At 36.5% G+C, this 23,004-nt stretch overlaps 1 protein-coding gene and 2 long non-coding RNA genes across 4 annotated transcripts; 1 reads left to right on the top strand and 2 right to left on the bottom strand.

The window, feature by feature from the left end:
- Nucleotides 1-1,508: 1,508 nt before the first annotated feature.
- On the bottom strand, nucleotides 1,509-7,855 carry LOC131316733 (uncharacterized). 2 transcript variants are annotated; one of them, XM_058346163.1, is made up of 14 exons: nucleotides 7,483-7,621; nucleotides 6,119-6,176; nucleotides 5,940-6,016; nucleotides 5,780-5,857; nucleotides 4,015-4,143; nucleotides 3,844-3,930; nucleotides 3,704-3,757; nucleotides 3,466-3,556; nucleotides 3,321-3,391; nucleotides 3,126-3,195; nucleotides 2,691-2,743; nucleotides 2,457-2,550; nucleotides 2,207-2,304; nucleotides 1,509-1,850 (listed from the first exon to the last, which is right to left on the bottom strand). In XM_058346163.1, exons 2-14 carry the CDS (start codon nucleotides 6,132-6,134, stop codon nucleotides 1,764-1,766), a joined length of 1,005 nt encoding a protein of 334 aa, XP_058202146.1. In that variant the 5' UTR covers nucleotides 6,135-6,176; nucleotides 7,483-7,621; the 3' UTR covers nucleotides 1,509-1,763. The 2 variants fall into 2 exon arrangements, with proteins under 2 accessions (XP_058202146.1, XP_058202145.1); XM_058346162.1 differs by lacking the exon at nucleotides 6,119-6,176 and having other exon boundaries at nucleotides 7,483-7,855.
- Nucleotides 7,856-19,549: 11,694 nt separating this feature from the next.
- Nucleotides 19,550-20,959, bottom strand: LOC131316737 (uncharacterized). The gene is made up of 2 exons (XR_009197256.1): nucleotides 20,702-20,959; nucleotides 19,550-20,040 (listed from the first exon to the last, which is right to left on the bottom strand). It is a non-coding gene; the product is annotated as an uncharacterized LOC131316737 (long non-coding RNA).
- A 197-nt stretch (nucleotides 20,960-21,156) lies between these two features.
- On the top strand, nucleotides 21,157-22,500 carry LOC131316738 (uncharacterized). The gene is made up of 2 exons (XR_009197257.1): nucleotides 21,157-21,270; nucleotides 21,720-22,500. It is a non-coding gene; the product is annotated as an uncharacterized LOC131316738 (long non-coding RNA).
- Nucleotides 22,501-23,004: the final 504 nt, after the last annotated feature.

Below are 23,004 nucleotides of genomic sequence, written 5' to 3'. Positions count from 1 at the left end.
TTAAGAATTTCTGGAAATTATGAAAATTAGAAAATGGAGTTTTACCCAATTTTGAAAACAGAAGTTCAACCCGTTCGTTTATTTTCTTTTCTTTTCTTCTTTTTTTTATCAGACTAGACATGTCTCTTTCGAAATTCAGTAATTACTTAAAGTTGAAACAAAAATTGTATTGGAGACGAAAAATTTGTAAAAGCGCATTTTACTTTCTAACCTTGCTAATCTGTGCACAGATTTTATTGTGGGGCCTATTACGGGTCTCACACACATGATCCCAACCGTTCATTATGTTTAAAACATTTTTTCAAATGCCCTAGCAAAAAATCAGCTCAATCCGATATTACAATATTATAAAGAAATGTTGTCGGAGTAACAAATCAATAGAAAGTAAAAAATTTGGTGAGTTAATAAGTGCAACCGTGCTACTAAGTGTTGTACAGACGGCGCGTATAACGCGCTTTCGGGCCCGTCTCGGGTTCAACAAAGATAATCAAAATCGCTCATTTTTTTCAAAATATTTATTGCTAGCCTAAATTCTCAAGCAAAATTAGACGTTTGCAAATATGAAATCCAACATGTTTAACTTGGAAGGCCATCATGGAATATCAAAGTGAATGCTCTGTATCTTGAAGGCCATTAGTTTCCATGCTTTTCCACTTGCTTGGTATCTTAAAGGCCATTAGTTAGTTTCCACTGACTGCACTTTTTGTTGACATACAATTTGTTAACTTTCATTTTGCACATCCTTTTGCCAGCTCTATATCCCTTACCTACTGGAGTCTTATTGTCTGCTGATGTTTTGGTGCTTTTATCATGTTTTGTATAATCCGTTTGTGATATTCTATCAGTATGTCTCGATATACTTATTTTCCAAATCCAATTCCTAGTGCTTTTCCCCAGTTATTAGGACTTTCGAAGTCAAACCCTGTTAGGTCTCTTGACCACCATTGCTTTGTGCTTTATATGGGCACATGTAATTTTCAAGGTAATTCTCTTAGTTTCTCAACACATATTTCTTTTACATATATTTATGCATGATTGAATCATATTGGTTTTGGAATGTTAGGTGATTCTCATCATAACATATACAGCAAGGTGAAGGTCCCAAATCTGATCGAGTTTTGGAGAACGGAATGCCAAAGTCGAGGATATACATGAAGCTTGCGGCTATGTCCCAGAAGAGCTGAACTCATGATTCCTTTGGCTCTGTTGCTTTGCATTTTTTGCACGGTCATACCGTGCGCCTATATAATTGTAATGAAAAATACCCATATAAAGAAAACTCTTTCTTTTTTCTTTGCCGTTCAAAAAAAAGGGAAACTCTTTCTTCCCCAAATAATGCCGCAATTCTGAAGTTCTGCTTGTGTCCTCTCTCCGGTCATTGTTATGTAGTACTACGATAATAGTGGAAATCTAAATTTCGGCCAAGGCAGTAATATTTTCGTGCTTATTTCTTTGTTTGGTCTATTTTCTGTGATTCCAGAAGAGGACAGCCCGGGAACATAGGATAATTAAGAACAAAGAATAATTACTGCTTTTAGGGAGAGTCACACAACAAAAGTCCTGCACTTGTTACATCAAACATTACAAAGGAACAATGAGTGCACAATTTTATGAACGGATTTCACATTTATTTATTTATGCAAAGCCTTTAGATATCCTTGCACAGAGATATAAGACCAGAATAATATATGACCTGGCAAATCGACATACAACACACAACCTACAACATACCTAGATTCGATCTACACATGATGAGACATTTCTTACTTGAGGAACCTATCAAACCAATCACTGGCTTCTTTTACCATAAATGTGGTCAGTTCGTGTCCGATTCCAGGCTGTGCTATCAGCTGTGAATCAAGGGGAAAAATACCATCTGTTAGGTCGAAGAATTTTGGAGAGGTAGAATTAAGCGGAACTACAAGATTCAAAAGCAGAGAGACCTAGCCTTGACTATGCATTTTCGACAAGAAGTAATTTCTGATAGTCAGAAATTGTTGTATTGGTATGATAAACTAGTTGCTTGCTTCAAATGCAGAGAGGATGACTCTTATTCTGGGAGGAACCATAACAGTCTAGAGATTCAGCATAGAAATGGACATTGTTCATAATGATACTTGCAGCCGTACAGTAATTGTAAGCTTGATGCACACTATCAAATCGTAACTACTAACACAATCAACTTTAACAGATGAACGATTCATACCTTGAACTTATCAGGACAATGGGCTTCCTCATAAGCCTTGTGTGCTCTTGATTTGGGAATTTCCAGTCCTTCGAGTGGGCATCGAGGATCCTTTTCACCTGTTTGTCAAAACCAATATTTCATGAGGCACCAATCATGCTCAACTTACCGCTTGGCTAAGCCCTTGTTGGGGTACCAAATACTACATGTGTTTTTGCAACAAGAACCTTGTTCATACAGATTGATGATCGGAGTGCAGAAAAGGACATACCATTTAAGATCAGCAGAGGGCGTGGTGCAATTATTGGTATTGTATAAGGTGAATCAAACTCGGAGGCTAAACCAGGAGCAATTCTGTCCCACACCTGTAGGAAAATTAAACCACCATAATATATGATCGATCATGCAATATGAATTATGCATCACCAATAGAGGACGGCGCATTAGAAAATTTTTACAAATCTACAACCGATTCGACATACACAAAAAGGTAAATGCGACTGACCTTCTCCACCACTTCCTTGTCAATGACACTCTTGCCTAAATCAACCTGTGCTTCTGAAACCAAAAAACAAATTTAATGGAGTTTGCACAAATCAACCTGTGCTTCTGAGAGAAAAAAAATGCTTGCACTGAGCTGATAAAATATGCATCTTGGAAAATAGAGATGACATGCTACACATATTCCATAGAACTCCTACTTAATACAACAAATTTAGCAGGCAAGTGCTCTTTCCCGCGTAAACCATCGCATAAAAGGTAATCAAGGATCCTTGAAATATTAACAGAGAGTACTCTACTTATAAAAGAATTTTGAGGTAAAATTTGCTGATGCTAGACCAAATAAGTAGTGCAAGAAAATTTCACATTGGTGTCAATAAACACTACTAGCTAAGTACCAATTATCTTCAATTTTCTAATTTACTTTTCTTGGCCTCACCTTCAAATACATCCTTAATACTGTCAACCCGACTCTGCCACTTATTGTGGTCAATAGCCCATCGAAATCCCTGTGACATAATGCATGAACAGCAAAATATTCCATTACAGTTAGCAATACCAACTAAGGAATGCAAGAAGTACTCAGTCATATGTTATTCATGAGAACAAAAAAAAAAACTTAGATAACCAGAACCTGAACCCCAATTATAGGGACAGCCACCGCATAGCGCGTGTCAGCAGCGGCAGCAAACCATGCATGCATTCCTGCATTGCAGTATCTGAATGTTATAGAAACTATGCAGCCTATTTTTACATTATTCAAATATTATTTATTCAACCTCCAAGCGATTCCCCGGTGATGCCAATTTTAGATGGGTCTATATCGGCCCTTTGTGTAAGATAATCTGCCAGCTTTATTAAGTCCCAGACCTGCAGAATTAACAAGTATTCCATGGAATTACTCTACGAGGAAGAATTAAATCCAGATACTAATCTTGGCTGACTCATCAAATTCTGTTAAATAAAATGTAAGAACGCAGTATTAAATGTTTCAAACAAAATGAATAGAGGAGTTACCGTATCAAATATGAATGGCATTGTATCCCCTTTTCTCCATGATGATACAAGAGCCTGCACAAGTACATAAAATTCATATTACGGGCAGTATGGATCTCAGTAAGTGGTTATACTGAGAAATATGAGAGCAAAATACACACATCTTGGTAAGTGGTCACACTGCTTGCACGTTCCCCATGGTAACGAGAATCAATGGCAACAGCAACATATCCCCGTGAAGCATATGCCTGAAACAAATCAAATTACAAGACAGTCCCTAGTGATCTTTAAGTCAAACTGGTGATGATCAAGGGCTCTATCCAAATATCTACCTCGAGCAATGGCCGTAACCACTCTTTGCACTTCTTGGTGCTATGCAGAAAGACAACAGCTGGCCTTCTATGATGACTATTTTCTTTCATGCTCAAAATCAGCACAGGCAAGCGCCCTTGCTCTCCTGACTATTCATGAGTATACCAAGTCCCTTTTATGCTCAAAATCAGCAGATATGCATGTAAAAGGAACTAAGAAACTATTAAAGTTACTGGAGAAACTTCCTTCTTGAAAACAACATCTAGTGCTTTTAGCTAGACTTCTATACTACAAAAGTACTAATATATAGGAGGTAAAGTCAGCATTTTCATTAACATTGCTTGTGTGCTGTTTTGTATTGTGGACTCGTGAATGCGTTATACGATTACATAGTTTTAGATGGGCTCTGAAAGAACTTGTGGATGAGGTATTCTGCACCCTAACAGATTTTCCTGTTAACAAATAGTCCTCCTGCAGTCTCCTTAAAGGAAAATGAGGAACACAAGGTTTAGTGGGACGAAAGTTACGAGGGGAAGCATGGTGTCGTATTGATAGTAGATTGTCACAGCCCCATCCTCCATGGACAAAGGCAATTTCAGATTAAAACTTTCCAACATTGAGCTTGTGGCGTTGTGCAACAATTTACAGTTCTTAACCTACTTCAATGCGGCCTTTAACTGGAAAAACAAAAAGGATTTGCACAAGTGCAAGGGTAAAAGGCTCATTAGGACTTCAAGACGATGCCCATAAATCACAGCACATCAAAATAAAACCTTTTCATGGAGCTGTCTTAGTATCCAAACCTACAATCAAATTGAGAGTTCACTGGTGCAGCTAATACCAACTGTGTCATTCTTACAAACTGTGCAGCGATCAAGAAATTGGATGCCTGTGATGTGAGCTGTATTGCATGGAGCTCGGTCTGTGCATTGGTTGCAGATATGTATTTTAAACATTGGGACTCTTCAAGAAACTCATTTATACATGATTAGTCTCCCCTTCACTCTAGTAAAATCTCAATCTGGAATATATTATCTGGGTGATTGTCTAGTTTGACCCATTGGTGGCAATTCCATACACTTATCTTGCTATCTTTCAGAAGAACCCACACAACACTAAAATGTGGAATATATTATGAGAAAGATGTGAGAAGCTTTCTACTCCCACTTGCAAATGAAGATCAATAAGAGACCAACTACGAACAGGTAATTTCTAATCTCTCAAAAAAACAAATTAGACAAGATTAAATGAAAACTTGGAGCAGTTGTCCGTCCATGTAATAAAGAAGACCACGCTAGTGTACAGTCAAGATTGCAAAGGAAGATGCTGCAAGAACGAGATGAAGGTCTGGAGAAAAGAGCATCCATATATGATCTGGTATGACGGTCTATGATCCAAAATAAAACCACATGAGGGAAAAAGGTTCGAGATGCCAAACTCGAAGTAAGGGATAAGGCATTATACATTAGAAGCATTAGATGATCAACCCAAGTGACGGCAATATTTATGACATTATAGACTTTCATGTTTGAACCACTACAAACCAACTTAGGCAGGAATATAACTACATTAAATGTTAACAGAAAATTTCCTAATTTTAGACCAATGTTTAGCATCAAATAAGATGTTTGTTTCCAAATGGGAATCCAGAATCACAAAAATGTATTCAATTTGTTGTAATTCACTAACTTCCTTTTACTTGTCCTTGCTTAATGTTTTCTATATCTCGAGTCAGTAACGAAAATAAGATAAACGCCACAGCAGAGAAATATGATCAGCACACACCTCGGTCCTCAAGTACAAGTTTTCCTCTTTCAGATCCTTAAGATTGGGAATGTCTAACTTTGGACAAGATTCCATTGCCTGTCAAAATATAAGAGATTAGAATGCCACCATCCACAAATGTCCAACAGGTCAAATAAAAGATCCTCGAAGAGATTTTAACCTCACTAAACTTCGGATGGGGAGTTTCCTGGTACATAGGATCCAACACAGGATGTCCAAGTTCCACAGACAGCGGAACTGAAAAAAGTCCACTCATTAAAACAACAAGAAAAAGAAACTAATCACACATATTGTAGGAAAATGTTCAGCGAGAGAGAGAGAGACATAGTTATGCTTTACCTCCGAGTGGAGACATTCTATGTTATTTCCAACACTTAGAAATCACCAAACACCATTCCTAGTATTCCCAGAATAATTCAACATATAAATGCAGCACTTAGTGCTTCGAAACAACAAAAAGTCCCTCCGTTTCTATAATTAATTTGATAGATGGAATCACTGGGAAGTCTTTTATTCGGTCAAAACAAACATAAAACACATAACCATACAATATAAAATTACAATGCAATGAGAACAGAGTCCATGGGCAATAAAGAATTGGTTTTCACCCCATTACATGTCACTACAGAATCTATAACATCAATCTACATACAATTCATTACGTATACCATGGAGTTTTGCTCATCACTTCACCCTAGACAAACCGTCATTCATATTCCTCCCCAGTATAAATTTCAATTACATTCATTCTGTTCCACCTGCTCTCTAAAAATCAGTGGTGCTGGGAACGATTCTTTATGATCCATTGGAGTGGTTTGGACTTCCTACAATCTCATCATTCAAAATTGATTTGGTTCTTGGTCTTACCCAAAACCGGAAGAGTGCCGCAAGCCTTCCACTACACACTTTGTCTTGGACTTCACACTAATGTGCGACAGAAAAAGAACTGCGGGCACTGCCACGTGGTGAATTTTTCTAAACCCGGACCTATCAAACCACGAAAATGTTAAGATACATGAAAAACGGCCCATGAACCTGTCTAGAATAGAAAAGGGTCCATTCATGGACAATTTCATGGACCGTTTTTAATGTATCCTAACATTTTTGTGGTTCGATAGGTCCATCAAACCATACTCAGTTCTCAACCCTTAAAAATACTAAAAAACAGTGATATTATAATAATTTATTACAAGGAGATTTTAACTAATTCAAAGTGCATGCTATTGACTAATAAGGCCCAGCTTTGAAGTTGGCTTCCGGCTCTATATGTTAGGCCCGCCCTGCTTCAGAAGTCCAAAAAGTCTAGAAACACAACATTGGAAAACAATTCAGACACGATTATGTCCCGAGCCGTTCAACATATCTGGGCCCAGGTACATCCAACGTTTCTGGACACAGCGGCATCTCAAATTGTGTCTTAAAGTTGCGCTTGGTCCTACCGGAGACTGATACATGGCAAATTCGGACTCAACACCGTCAAATGCATGTATCCGCACAGGTACATACAACAAAGCACTTAAAATGCACCAGAGAAAATCCACGTACACAACTCTTGACCACGACTCCGGACACAACTGCGTCCGGAACTGGTTGATGCCTGAGAACTCATGATCGAACAGCTCCGGACACTGTTGTATATATACTCATGCATCACAATTCAATTCAATTCAAGAGAGAGAGAGAGAGAGTTTCGCCGTACAGACCTTGAGGGGATCGTCGGGTACGGAGAAGATGAAGGAATTGGGAACGAAGCTTCGAGGCATTGGTCTCTTCCATAATTTGGTTTCCGGAGGCAACGAGCTGTTGCGCAGATCCTCCTCCGTATTTATAGGCTGGTGATGGAGATGGAGATGATGACGTGTGATGACAATGGGTGAGGGCTGCCACGTGTGCCACGTGCGGCATAATCGCCGTCACGTACAGGAGCATTGCCTGCAGCAGCTGTGGGGGGCGCCTCTCCAATTTTTTCCATTGTTTGTTTCAGGCGGGAGGGAGTAAAAAGTGGGTGGCAGCCGTAGGTGATAATTTTTTCTTGTGACGTGGGAGGCTTGGCCACGTTTCTATTCTCGTCCTTTGTTTTTTCTCCTCTCAAAAAGATAACGTTCGGCGTTTTTATTTCGACAGCACGGCATCATCGGCTTCTGTCTACCAACCCCCAGTACTACACGTCCAATCCCTTTTACTTCTGTCGTAGTCATGCCATCATGCTGTGGGAGCGTGTGGGCCATTTCCGCCCTTTACGGTGGCGAACGCAGGAATCTTACTGCGGAGGGATCAAATCACTGATATTTACTCCCTCCGTCCCAATTTAATTGTCATTTTTGGGAGTTCGTGCCATTTTTCGATTGATTATATCTTATAATTTATAATATTTTAGGTAATTTTGAAAACATTGTATTATAGAACAAATCGAGATCTATCAAACAAGATCCATATTGGATATAAAATTCATTACCAATTTAAAGATATAACGAGTTTTTTAATCCAGTTAGAATAGAATTGGAACAAGTAAATTGGGACGGATGGAGTATATATTAACAATAAAATATTATCGTTCTTATGTACTCTTTCCGTATCAAATTTTTTATCTGGTTCGTAAAACGAAGTGATAAAAATAATACTATAATTTTTGCAAGAAAAAATCAAAAGTTTTCAACAACTTACTACTAAATATCAATGAGTATTTTTAATTTGTGAAAAAAGTTTAAATTTTTTCTTGAAAAAATTACATTATTTTTAACACTCCGTTTTACGGACCGGACAAAAAATTTGGGACGAAAGGAGTAATAACAACCCGATTTTGAGAGGACCATTCTTCATAAATTTTAGCAACAAAACCTAAAAATGTAACAAAAATAACAAAATAATTGAGAGATGTGCAAGAACCTAGCCCCCGCTTGCACGCCAACTCCTAGCCCTATATATAATCATTCCAATTATTTATCTCACAAAACACGCTAAAGAAAAGAATGTCTAGGTAAAATTCAATTTGAATGAGTAAGTGAACAAGTTACTACTTTTTATCAATAAATTGTACTTATTTCGTCCCATTTTTATTATCTATTATACATTTGTTTTTTTTTTGTGTGTGTATATTGTCTATATCTTTCGATGTGGATCTCGAAAAGTATATAATAAAAATTTTATTTAATAGATTTTAATTTGTTTTATATATAATACAGAGTTGCCGAAATAATGAAAAACATTATCGATTAAAACATATAGAAAACAGACACGTACAAAAGAGACAAAAAAAAATGAACAATGAAAATGGAACTGAGAAAATAATGCTCTAAGTGAAGTTTAAATTAAACATATTTGCTATTCATTGTAAAATAGTACTTCTACCACCTTATTCATGTGTTAATTGATCTTTGACTTGTGTGTTTACGTAGTAGATTAATATGAGTGTGATTCTCACTTGTAAAATGACAGGAGAGAGGCCTATAATAAATAAATGTTAATCATGGCAGCTGAATATCGGAGCATATAAATAATGCATGCTAACTGTAGCCTGTACGCTTTCAAATGATTTGACGCCAAGGGTCCTAAAACACATCATTAACAAAAGAAACAATAGCCTTGTTGGTTTCACATTTTACTTGTTTTAGTAGTTTTATTTTTTAATTATTATTTTATTTTTCTTTTCAATTATTACTATATTTTTTCAATTATTGCCTTCATTTTTCTCTCTATCTCTCTCTACTTAGTACCCATTTCTCTAATTATTATCCTGTTTCTTTCTCCACCTAGTACCAAAACTAAAATATCCAAAAATGCAAAACGAACAAAGCCAATAATGTCTGATCTTAAGGGAGATGTTGGAATATCATTATCACTTCTAATAACTATTATTAATAGGAGTTAGAGGTTGGCTTATTCACGAAGACTTCTCGAAAATCTCTTGTTCACGAGTCGCGTGATCTCGGTCGTCCATTTCGGTTTTAGACGGTCTGGACTTAAATTAAATTTTGCAGAGTTTAAACTCTTTTCGGAAAAATATCAATAACATCTAGACCGTCCAAAACACTTTTGGTTTTTCCGTTAAAAATATTTTCTCAATTTAATTAGTAATAAAGGATATATGGAATCCTATTTGCTTTCCTCCAGGTATGGGGGGCGGATCCTGTCCATTTTCCCCGGACAAGTTCGGTCCATTTGATACATCCGAGCCGTCCAAAAGTGTTTTGGACAGCTCATATTTAAATGGGTGTTTTTAAAAAAAATATAAAATAAAAAAACACTCATTTAAAATCCAAGCTCGGATGCATCCAAATGGACCAAACTAGTCCGAGGAAAATGGAGAGGATCCGAGTCCCAAGTATGATGGGTCCTATGACTCGAAACTACCCAAGTAAGTATGCACACTACCGAATGTGTTTTTTTATGTAGTGACTGTATGATTGTAGTGAAAATATGTATGAGAACATTGAGGAGTTAAAAAAAGAAAATGTGAATCAAATACAAAATTAATATATAATTAGTGAAATAATATCAGGGCGTTTGGAGCCGAATTTTCACATTATGAATCCTTCATTTTGGGAATCTGGCGTTTGAGGGAAAATTTGTAAACTACATTATCCCATAATACTTTCTTAAAAGGAAAAATAACGGTCAATGACGTATTTTGATAATTAATATCCATCAAAGACATTTTCAGTATTAACAAATGTTCTTAGCATATTATTGATGAGTATTAATTATCAAAATATGTCTTGAATCGTCATTTTCCCTTTTTGAAATTGAAAGATAAATCGAGCCACAATCTTAGAATCAACGAAAAACTATTTTACCTCAAGCACTTTCAAAATACTATTATGTTGCATGTGATCGATTATTACCAAGTCATGATAGGAAATGATTCAAAAACACATCATAATCTATTTCCCCCATAACTACTTCATTTGGAACTCGATCTATTCTCCACACAACCAAACTCTTTCCCTAATTGTGTACATACTGACCTCACTTGCAGATAACTACTCCATTTTCACATATATATTTGTTCAAATTAAAACTTGAAGGACCAAAGTAAATTGTCACTGAAAATAAAAGGTATATAACATAAATTTTCCCGAATAAAAAAAGGTACGGAGAATTACGGTTCAGTGACCATTAGGGCAAATAAGTCTCGTGTCATGGACTAGTTTTTATGGAATTCCTCTAGATATGAAAAGAAGAAAACTAATTCGTAATACATGAAAAAGGGGCATGGAAAAAGACTAATATACCCCTACCAGATATATTGTATAGAGAAGAGCTGAATGTCGGAGCATGTATAAATTAATCATGCTAGTTGTAGCCTGTAGGCAGGCTTTCAAATGATTTGACACAAAGGCTTCAAAAACACATATTCTCATCATTAGTACTATGTCTCACGGGAGATGTTGGAATATCATTAGCACTTTTATATATCTTTTCCGTCATGGAACACTTGATAGGGCCGAAACACCATTTATTAATAAGGGGTTTGGCTTATTTAGAAAGGCTTCCATAAATCTCTTATTTATTGAGTTACACGTTCTCGGACTATTCATTTTGATTTTAGATGGTTCGGATTTAAATTAAATTTTCTTAGAGAAGAATTCTTAGAGAAGCTTTACTAACATTCGAATCATCCGAAATATGATCGCGATTCATCTTCGTAAACAGCTGTATGTTCAAGGAACCATTATGGAAATATGGAATCCTATTTGCTTCCTCCTCGTGTATGGTGGGTCCTATGACTTGAAAGTTGAGACTACCCGAGTACATACACAGTACGTACACACACTGCATGATTGTAGTGAATTAATTACAAATTAATATACAATTAGTGAATAATATCAGGGCGGTTGGAGAAGAATTTTCACATTATGAAGGAATCTCTCATTTTGGGAATCTGGTGTTTGAGGGAAAATTTGTGAACTACATTGTGCTATAATACTTGCTTGAAATTGAAAGACAATCTTATAATCAATGGAAAACTATTTTGAACTTTAAAATAGTTTTTCATTAATTCTAAGATTGAAAGATAAATCGAGCCACAATCTTAGAATCATAAATAGTCGTAGTAAATTTTTGGCTCTAAGACCTTTCCACGAGCACCCTAAGACTTTTTATTTAGTTTTAGAGTTTTCTTAGAGTGCCAATTGAAAGGGTCTTAGGGTGCCCATTGAAAAGCTTTAGAGCCAAAAATTTATTACGACCATTTATGATGAAATGGTCAGAAAAATAACATTTTTGCACCGGTTCAAACAGATTAAAAATTGAAAGACTTATTTATTTTACACCGTTTATAAATTAAAAAATATAGTTAAAAATTAATCTGACTGTTTTTTTTTTCCTTTTTTTCCTGTTTTAACCCCAACACCTCCCCCCCTCCTTCTTTCCAGTTTTAATCTTTCTTTCTTTTTTTTCTTTTATTCTTTTTTTTCTAATTTTCAATTCTTTTCTTTAGTTGTTTCCTTTCAACGAACACCCTAAGACTTATTATTTAGTTTCAGGGTTCTCTTAGGGTATCCATTGAAAGGCCTTGGAGCAAAAAATTTATTACGACCATTTAGGATGAAATGATCAGAAAAATAACATCTTTGCACTGATTCAAACGGATTGAAAATTGAAAGACTTATTATTTTATATATATATATATATATATATATATAAGAAAAAATAATAGTCGGATTAATTTTTAACTATATTTTTTAATATATAAACGGAGTAAAAAATAAGTATTTCAATTTTCAATCCATTTGAACCGGTACAAAGATGTTATTTTTCTGATCATTTCATCCTAAATTTTTTTTGACTCTAAGACTTTTCAATGGGCACCCTAAGAGAGCCCTGAAACTAAATAATGAGTTTTCGTTGAAAGGCCTCAGAGCAAAAAATTCATTATGACCATTTAGAATAAAATGATAAAAAAATACAATTTTTTCCGCGGTTCAAGTGAATTAAAAGTCTGAGCACTTAATTTTTGAATTATATTTTTTAATATAGAAAGGGTGTATTTATAGAAATTAAATAAATTAAATAAAAATAATTAAATAAAGAAAGAAATTAAAAAATCAGGGTATTTCGGGGGGGGGGGGGGGGGGGGGGGGGGGGTGGTTGGCGGGGGTTGTGGTGGATCTATTCTGCACACATCCAAACTCTTTCACTAATTGTGTACGTACTGACCCTACTTGCAGATGAGGATTTCTTAGCCCTGATCGTTTTTGTGTCCGTTATGTCGAAAGATGGTGTTTGGGTGTTGACCCCACCTGTTGACAGATGTTTGGGCATTATTATAGTAAATGCAATCTTGTTGACCCTTCTTAAAAGTGTGAACATTATCCTCCATCTTTTTAGTTGAAATGGTGCAGGTCTCACCTCCTGTAATACACTTTTGGTAAGCATGACAACACTTTGTAGTGAGATACACACTATTTTAACCAATAGAAATGAAGGTAATGTTCACCATATTAAGTGAAGGGTGAACAAAACTCAACTCATAGTGTCGTAGTTGGGTGGTTTTTGTGTTTTCATTCAACCTTTGGTTGGATTCCCCTCTCCTTCCTCCGATTTGATGTATCTTTTGTCAAGTTTCTTAATTAATTTTTTGCTAAAAAAGAAGAAGCTAGAAATGTGTACGCACTAAAAAATGGATTCTTGTGGGCATGTGGTAAGGTAGCAAACCTAACAAAGTAGTACTACAAAATGGAGTTATTAGTGAGTTTAAAATCTTTGATGGAGGGAGGAAAATCCAAGCAGCGAAAGTGGAGGGAAGCTCCATTTCTCGGACATATTCTAATGGTACCGGAAGAATAAAGTCCATAGCTTCCACATGCATCTCACTAGCAGTCGAGAAGAGTAGCTTCTTCAATATAAACAATTTAAGTGTCATGATTTGTTCAAAAGAAGTACGGTTCAGTTTCGGCTTGTTGTGGTTTTTTTTTTTTTTGGGTGCATGTCATCTTGATAATTGGAATCGTTTATTTTTTAGCGCTCAACAAGAATGTTGATAAGACCAAAAATCACAGTAATCGGATATGGATTGATATGATTTTAGGACACATTCGTCTTGAGAAAAAAAAAAATCATCTGCAACTTATTCACTACCGGAAATATAGTGTGCACGGGGTCGGACGGGTCGGGGTCGGCTCCGACCTCGACCTGACATGTTGGGTATCAATTTTTTTGGGCCCCGAACCCGAACAAGTGGGAATAACCGTCCACGTGCCCGATTTTTTGGGTTGGGTCGGGTCCGACCAAAACCGAAGTGATCTATATGAATTTGTCGGTTTTGATCGGGTCGGGTCGGATAAGAAAAACAGCACCCCGAGCCCCGAACTGAAAACTGATTTTTTACAAAAAAATAAACCTGTACCCGACCGAACCCACATGTTCGGCCCCGCCCCGAAACCCTTCGGGTCGGGTCGGGTCGGGTCTCGGGTTTTTTGCACACCCCTAACCGGAAACACCTAATAACATTATTGCTATAAATTTTTTCTCACAACTTATTTACTACCGGAAACACCGATTACTAAGATAGTTGCAATAAAGTCTATATTTTATGTGTTCTGTCCAAATAGACGGTTTCTATCACATGCATATTTGAACTGTCAAAGTTAAGGGCAAAATCGACTTTTTCCTTACCATTAATTCTCTCACAGAAAAAATAGACGAAATGTGCGCAAGCTGGCCCGAAGATCTGATTATGATAAAAATAGATGAGCAAGAAGAAGAAAGAGAGCAGAAAACAAAGTGGAAAAAACGAAAGCACATAGCTAGGGAGTGTACTATAAACTATACGAGGATTATGCCGACCCCTAGTTTCGTAGCTTGATCCATCTAAGAAAAATCTTTTCAGTTGCTAGCCCGACAAACCTAGATTATGGATCTCTAATATGCCGAAACTTAGTATAATAAACTAAGTTACATAATGCGTGCATGAGCAAGATGCGAATGAAAAATGTTTTTCAAAAATATTTCAAACTATTAAGCTTCGCAAGAGCAAGGGTCGAGAGCGAAAGTTAAGGGTCCTACACTCCTACTGGAAGCATCTCAGCCATGAGGGTGAGAAGCTGATTTTGTCTCCAGACTCCCAGAGTCAGTCTTTGAGAGCAAACGTCAAATGGACTCGATTGCAACCTTCTCAATAGTTGGAGATGAATTAGTTTGGTTCAAAAGTTTAGAAACGACATAAATACATTTGCTATAGTTTGGAGGATATAAAGTAAAAGGGTCGGTTTGGCACACACAACATTTGACACTACATCTCAACTATGGAAATCAATGGAGTGGGTTCCGCACACATAACATTTGACACTACATCTCAACCATTGGCTAAGGCTTCCTCTAAACTTTTTGAGAGTTGTCCTTATTTAAAAAAAAAAAATCATGTTCGTCAATTTTGCGCTAAATTTTTGTGAATTATTGATTCGTCTCAACAAGAAAAATCAGAAAAATAAATTTTTTACACTTTTACTCAAATATTTCTAGAAATATCAAGATAAAACTCCAAAAATCGGCTTTTTGAAAGTACAATAATTGACATTATTTTGTTTTTGTTATAAAACTAGCGCAAAATAAATAAGATTGCAGAAACTAAATTAAGAGGTGGACACAAATATATAGAAGGATAGTTTCTCCAGGAACTATCAAGAGCAAAGTAGATCTTCAGGATCTAATATATTATACTCAGTGTTTCTCTTTTTTGCTCTATGCCTTTTCTTTCTCATTGATATTCATACTCTACATATCTCTCAATTACATCTACATTTATAGGAAAATGGGGGAGATGATGATTAATGAGAGAGAGACCCCACAGAATTAACTATGTTCCCTAACTAACAACGTGTACTACTATTCCACCCATTTCCTTTAATGTGATCATCCAACTTAGCAAGACTTTTCTAACACTCCCCCTTGGATGATCACATGCTAAAAATATGCCTCATTAAAACCTTGCCAAGGAAAACCCTATGGGAAAAACCTTTGATGAAGGAAAAAGAGTGCAACATATATTCTTGTATCTCTTGCAATATGACTTTAGTCTTTAAATTGCCTCATTAAAACCTTTGCTAAGGAAAACCCAGTGGGATAAAACCTTAGACTAAGGAAAAAGAGTGTAATCATTTTCAAGTTATTGACTCCCCCTCAATGCTGCAAGATAAATCTTTGAGTCGACACATTCCAATACTGTTTACTAACTTCTTGAATGTTGTGGCTGGTAATGCCTTAATGAATAAGTCTGCCAGATTGTCACTAGACCATATCTGCTAAACATCAATATCACCATTTTTTTTGAAGGTCATGAGTGTAGAAGAATTTTGGTGATTTGTGCTTAGTTCTGTCTCCTTTGATATAACCTCCCTTGATCTGTGTGATACATGCAGCATTATCTTCATACAATAATATCGGATGATCTTTGATTGACGACAATCCACATTTTTCCTGAATGTGTTGAATCATAGACGTCAACCAAATACATTCGCGACTTATTTCATAAATTGTGATAATCTCAGAGTGATTAGAAGAAGTAGCAGTCAACGTTTGCTTTACAGAACGCCACGAAATAGCAGTACCACCGCAAGTGAACACATATCCTGTTTGTGATCGGGCTTTATGTGAATCTGATAAATAATGTCGAATGATCTTTGATTGACGACAATCCACATTTTTTCCGAATGTGTTGAATCATAGACCTCAACCAAATACATTCGCAACTTATTTCATGAATTGCGATAATCTCAGAGTGATTAGAAGAAGTAGCAATCAACGTTTGCTTTATAGAACGCCACGAAATAGCAGTACCACTGCAAGTGAACACATATCCTGTTTGTGATTGGACTTTATGTGGATTTGATAAATAATCAGCATCTGCATATCCGATTAATTGTGATGTTGATACATTTGAATAGAATAAGCCCAAATCAGTCGTTCCTTGGGGATAACGTAATATGTGTTTAACTCCTTTCCAATGCCTCTGAGTTGGAGCAAAACTGTATCAAGCCAACAAATTGACCGAAAATGCAATATCCGATCTTGTACAATTTGCCAGATACATAAGTGCATCGATTGCACTCATATATGGTACTTCGGGGCCAAGTATATCTTCTCCCTCTTCTAGAGGTCAAAACAGATCTTTGTTCACATCAAGTAATCTAACAATCATTGGCGTACTCAAAAGATGTACCTTATCCATATAAAATTGCTTCAGGACTTTTTCCGTGTATGTCGGCTGATGTACTAGAATCTCATTTGGCAAATGCTCGATCTGCAGGCCGAAACAATACTTTGTTTTGCCAAGATCTTTCATTTTAAACTCTTTCTTTAAATATTCTGCGATTTTTATAAGCTCTTTCAGAGTTCCAACGAGATTTAAATCATCAACATAAACCGCAATAATCGCAAATTCAGAGTTTGATTTATTAATAAAAATACATGAACAAATAGGATCATTTTCATATCCTTTCTTTAGCAAATAATCACTAAGCCATTTATACCACATACGATCAAATTGTTTCAATCCATTGTAGCTTAAGAGAATAAACACTTCAAGGTTTTGATTTGTATGTTCAGGCATAGTATATCCTTCAAGGACCTTCATGTATATGTCAGCATCTAGTGATTGATATAAGTATGCAGTCACTACATCCATCAGGCGCATATCTAGATATTCCATGACTACTAAGCTGATTAAAAATCTAAATGTGATTGCATCTATTATGGGAGAGTATGTCTCCTCGTAATCAATTCCAAGTCTCTATGAGGAACCTTGTGCAACAAGCCATGCTTTATAGCGCACAACTTCATTCTTCTCATTGCCATTTCGAACAAACACCCAATTGTATCCTACAAGCTGTATCCCTTCAGGGGTTTGGACTACAAGTCCAAATACTTCCCTTTTGCAAGAGAATTTAGTGCGGCTTGAATTGCTCATTTCCACATCGGTCAATCATTTCTATGTTGACATTCCTCAACAGTTTGTGATTCACTTTCTTTATTACTTCTAGTAATGTTCTCATTACTTTTGGTAATGTCAAGAGCAACTTTAAACGAAAATACGTTGTCGACAACAGTTTTGTTTCTATTCGTATTCATATAATGTATTGAGATCTCATTACTTTCAGGTACCTAATCCTCTTCAGGAAATAACTCTTCGGAAGACTTCTCTTCAGGAGATTTATACTTACAGGAAAATATTGAATGATTCATTCTTTCATTTACCTATTTTGTGGGTTTAGCCTCTCCAGAAGCACTTGAATTTATTAGCTTGGTCTCTTCGAGAGTACTGGCTACTTCAGCCTCTTTGTCTTGGTTTTTCCTCTTTTGGAGAAATTTATCTCTTGCACCGACAGGTCTCCCACGCTTCTGGTGTGCCTTAGACTCATCACCTACTATGCCAGTGGTTTTGTTCTGCAGGAACTTCAATGCGTGCTGGAATGTTAGCAGCTGGTATATGAGACTTAGTTACCTTCTTTGTGTTGGTGAATACATCCAGTAGTTTTTTTGATTTGCAATACCTTGCAAATGAATAATCCTTTGAACTTCTGGGTCACATTGATTAGTACACGGATCAAGATGAGATAATGTCAAAGCATTCCAAGTAATTTCACCTCGAGCTTCTGGCTGCAATTTATCTCCCCCTAATGGTGGGAACACTGATTCATCAAAATGACAATCCTCAAAACGTGCCTTAAAAAGATCACATGTTAAGGGTTCAAGGTATCTAATGATATATGGAGAGTCAAAACCTATTTAGATTCCAAGTCTACGTTAATGACCTATTTTAGTGCGTTGGGGAGGTGCAATAGGTACATACACAGCACAACCAAAAACTCTTAAGTGAGAGATATTCGGTTGTTGACCAAATACAAGTTGTGTAGGTGAGTATTTGTGATATGCAGTTGGCCTGACACAAATTAGAGAAGCAGCATGTAAAATAGCATGACCCCAAGTAGAGACTGATAATTTTGTTTTCATGAGCAACAGACGAGCAATCAGTTGATGTAACACCCCGACTTTTAAAAATAAATAAGGTGATAAAATATATATATTCAATGCTAATAATAATAAGCAGTATAACATTTAGTGGTCGCTTGCCGTTAGGATTTAAAAAGTATACTAGTTGTGACGTAACATCTAAAAAAAAAAAAAAATTAGAATATTTTTTTGCTTATGTGTCAATTTTTATTAAGCTCTACCGATATTGCCCCACCATGTTAAGATCATTACGACACGAGAATAAGGCACGAATTTCTGCGAGGTGGAGAACCGTGGGTTTCGAGCAGAATAATCCGGAAAAGAGTCGGTGTCTTATTATAGGACAAAACCGGATAGAAATCCCTAAAGAATATTCTAGATTTTGGAGGATACACCTAGATTCTATTAATTATGTTTTGTTAGATTTTATTAGATTTTGTTAGATTTTATTAGATTATTTTAGAGATTAGATAATCCTAGATTATTCTAGATAATATTAGATATGATTGGATAAGATGAGATCTTTCTAGATGTACCCTAGATCTTACTAGTTTATTATAAACTAGTGTTTGCCCGTGCTTACGGCACTACGCATCCCGATTGAAATTGCCCGTGCCTACGGTATTTGCTAGCTAGTGGCTCAAACACTAAATCGATTCATTAGTGTGTAGTATGTGATCCTCTTCTTAGTGGCATGAAATAGAATTACCCGTGCTTATGACACTCCCCCAACTAAACCTTTAAGCTAGCTACAAAGAATTATCAATTTGCTTATGGAATTCCAATAAATACCAGGTAAAAAGTTAAAACTAAGCAGCAACAAACATAAACATATTTCCAATAGAGAGATGGGATTTCGTCAAATATGGGTAGAAACACCATCATATCATAGAGAAGCAAATTAGTAGTAGAAAAACACTCAATATAGAGCAGAAATGTACACCATCAGCATCAAAGATCTTCACAGCACCCTGACAAATTCACTCATTTTATATATAGTGAAGTAACAAATTCAATCTCTTTAAAATTGGTTCTTGAATACAGTCAATCTGATCATAGATTCTGCCATCTTACTTTTTCATATGTAGAGAAAAAATGCAAATCGATAAGGACCCACCAGATATAATGATGCTAACAAAATATAAATTTAGTGGTCCCTCTCTAGCACCACTAAGGTAGTTTAGGACCTTCTATCGATCAAGGTTCGATTTCTTGGAGTCAAGCCACAGGAAAGTAATTCATTGTGAATACCATAGTTCTGGCGCCGTAGATGGTTTGCCTTTGTTTGGATAAAAAAGTTGGCCCGAACATCCCTGACTGTCGAACTAAAAACATAAAGGAGTGAAGCAAGAACTTATTCAAAGAGAAGTTACCAAAAAACGAAAAAAAAAAAAGTTGTTTAAAGGGAAAGAAATGCAAAATGGCCTTTGCTCCCTAAGCTACACTGCTCACATTTGGACCTCTTGTTGTAGCATTCTTGCTTTGTTTTTTCTTTCTTTAAGACAGGTAGATGCAAATTTTTTTGAAAGTCAAAACTTTGCAAAAATTGTGAATCACAGCCCCCTTTAAGTGGTTAGGTCCTCCTGTAAAGAGAACATGCGCAACCCACAGGGACCAAGGCTCATGCCCTTCATTAAAAAGGAGAAGAGAAGCGAACACATGTCTCTGGTGTTTCAGATTTTTGGAAAAAAAGATTGGGCAAAGGCAAAGTACAGCCCTGCCCTGCACAAAGGCCCTTGTATATGCATGTCTCGTTTCAAAGTCAAAACCTTGCAATAACCCCCTTCACCATTTACCATTCTAGAGTTCTACAGTACTTTCCCAATTGATAGACAACAGAATGTCAAAATAAAATCAAAGCAGGAAAGTAAAAAAAAATATTGGCAGAATACAGAAATTATCGATCAAGCACAATTGAGAAAGGAGCACATCAATCAATTTATATCCAAGTACCCATTAAAAAAAAGGACTTACCTTGCTATTTGATAATACTTATCAAAACCAGAGAATCAGAGATGTTAGGCAAATCAAAAAACATGAATGGGGTTTCAAAATTTGAGTCTTGGGACTGCCTTTTGCTGAGAGAGAAAGTGAGTGGGATTTCAAACATGGACTGGTGTGGCGATATGGTGGCGATCCGAAGTTCCAGCGTGCACGGCGATGGGAACAGAAGAAAACGGAGAAGACGGAGGTTTGGAATTTGAAATAAATGTGAAACCCCTAGAAATAAGCGTGAAAGGTGGAAGGGGATGGCAGTTGTGTGATTTAGGTGAAAACCGTGGACACTTAACCGAGAAATAGGAGGATGCACTATAACCTTTGGATCAAATGAATCTGAACCGTTCCAACAATTTGTCCTCACACCCTTCTGTTTTATAATAGAGATAGCTAGCACCTCTTCCACACAAACACACACCACCCCACCCCACACGACACACACAAACACAACCAAAGAAAAGAAGAAAATATAAGAGAGAGGGAAGGGTGGGGAAAGAGGAAAATAAGGAAGAAGAAAAAAAAAGGAAGAAAAGAGAATTTAAGAGGTGAGTACTGATACATCTCTTCCTCACACTCAACACACACACACAGTAATATATATATCTCACACGGGCACACACAATTGTAATAACAACAAAATTAGCTTTGTTTTTAGCATAAGTCATGCTTGCCGAAAATTGGCTCATGGCATTTGTAACTGAGACATGTCATGGTATTAATCATAGTAAAACAAAAAACAAAAAAAGAAGGGGGGGGGGGGGGGGGGGGGGGGGGGGGGGGGGGGGGGGGGTGTGGGGCATGTAGTCTACTGCCGATTAATTGAACGATGTATTGCCAATGGAATATCACTTAGCAATAAATCAAGAAAGTTTTCCCGTATACACACACTCCTCACGCCACATAGGAATCAACACAATTTATGATGAAGTTCTCGTTTGGAGTTAATAACTCAACCTCAATTTTAGTATTTCTAATTGTTTATGTACTGTTCTAGGACCCGATTTGACACGGTAAAATTCGGATGCAGAAAGGTGAGTTATGAATTATCCCTGTTACATGAATTTTTCGTAGAAGTTTTATTTTTGGCTTACTAAAGTATGGTTATTTAACACTCGAATTCTTTTGTAGCAAATATACCATGGAATTATGATATTTTGAACAAATTATGGAAAAAGTATTATCGATACATCCGAACGATGTCTCTGAATCTAGGGAACGTTAAAGATACTAGTGTGAACGGTGTGATAAGGGCGGAATGGAAAGGGGCACAGCCGGGTGTCCAATTTAATTGATCAATTCAAGTTATGCGCATTGGGGGTCACTCCCTCAGTACCGGCGGTAATCGTTGGATGGTATCATATTATTATGTTATGATATGTTATGTTATACACAGAAATGTTTTGGTTACAGCTCAAGCCATAAAAAGCTGAAGTTATGGTATTGGTTACAGTTCAAGCCATGAAAAACTGAGGTTATGATTCTTGCTTTTCTCTGATAAAAAGGATTTTAAAAATTCCATGGTAGGTCGTGTAACTCCGATAATTCATAATCTCACACAAGCAGTGGCTTATGTTTGTTGAAATCTTTCTTTTCAGATAATCAGAAATAGTAGAAGGACGGGCCGAGTAACTATACCATTAAGCTTATGTCGAGGTTATGTAGTGGAAGGGAAACGAGAAAAAAAAATGTAGCTCATGTCTCCGTAATTAAAAGGAAAATCTAGTGACTTTTATTTTTTTATAGATCGCTTCCGCAAATGTTAAGTATATTTCTTTCTTTAAAAAAAGAAGAAGCAATAGAGGCCTTTGGTGAGGCAGACTCACTGGCCGGCCATGATATTCAAATCAGCTGGATTTGGGTCGTGACAGTTGAAATCTTTTAATAAAAGACTCAGCTAAACCATTTTGGGTATGTGTGTGCGCAACAGTATGTTCAACATCAATACCTATTGACATACAGTAATCATTAAATGCCTGAGATGTGAATTCTCCAACATTGTCCAAACGAATTGTCTTGATTGGGTGATCCGAAAATTGTGCTCGTAATCTGATTATCTGGGCAAGAAATCTAGCAAATGCAACATTTCGTGTAGATAATAAACAAGTATGTGCCATCTCGTTGAGACATCAACTAAAATCATGAAATAGCGAAATGATCCATAAAATGGGTGTATTGGACCACAAATATCCCATTGAACTCTTTGTAAAAAGGATGGAGACTCAACGATTTTAGAGATAGATGGTCTAGTTATCAGTTTCCCTTGCGAACAAGCATTACAG

The sequence above is a fragment of the Rhododendron vialii genome, chromosome 2a (genome assembly GCF_030253575.1).
Source record: "Rhododendron vialii isolate Sample 1 chromosome 2a, ASM3025357v1".
Classification (NCBI taxonomy): Eukaryota; Viridiplantae; Streptophyta; class Magnoliopsida; order Ericales; family Ericaceae; genus Rhododendron; species Rhododendron vialii.
Note: the sequence above shows the minus strand (reverse complement) of the source record. Positions and strands in the feature narration are given on the sequence as shown.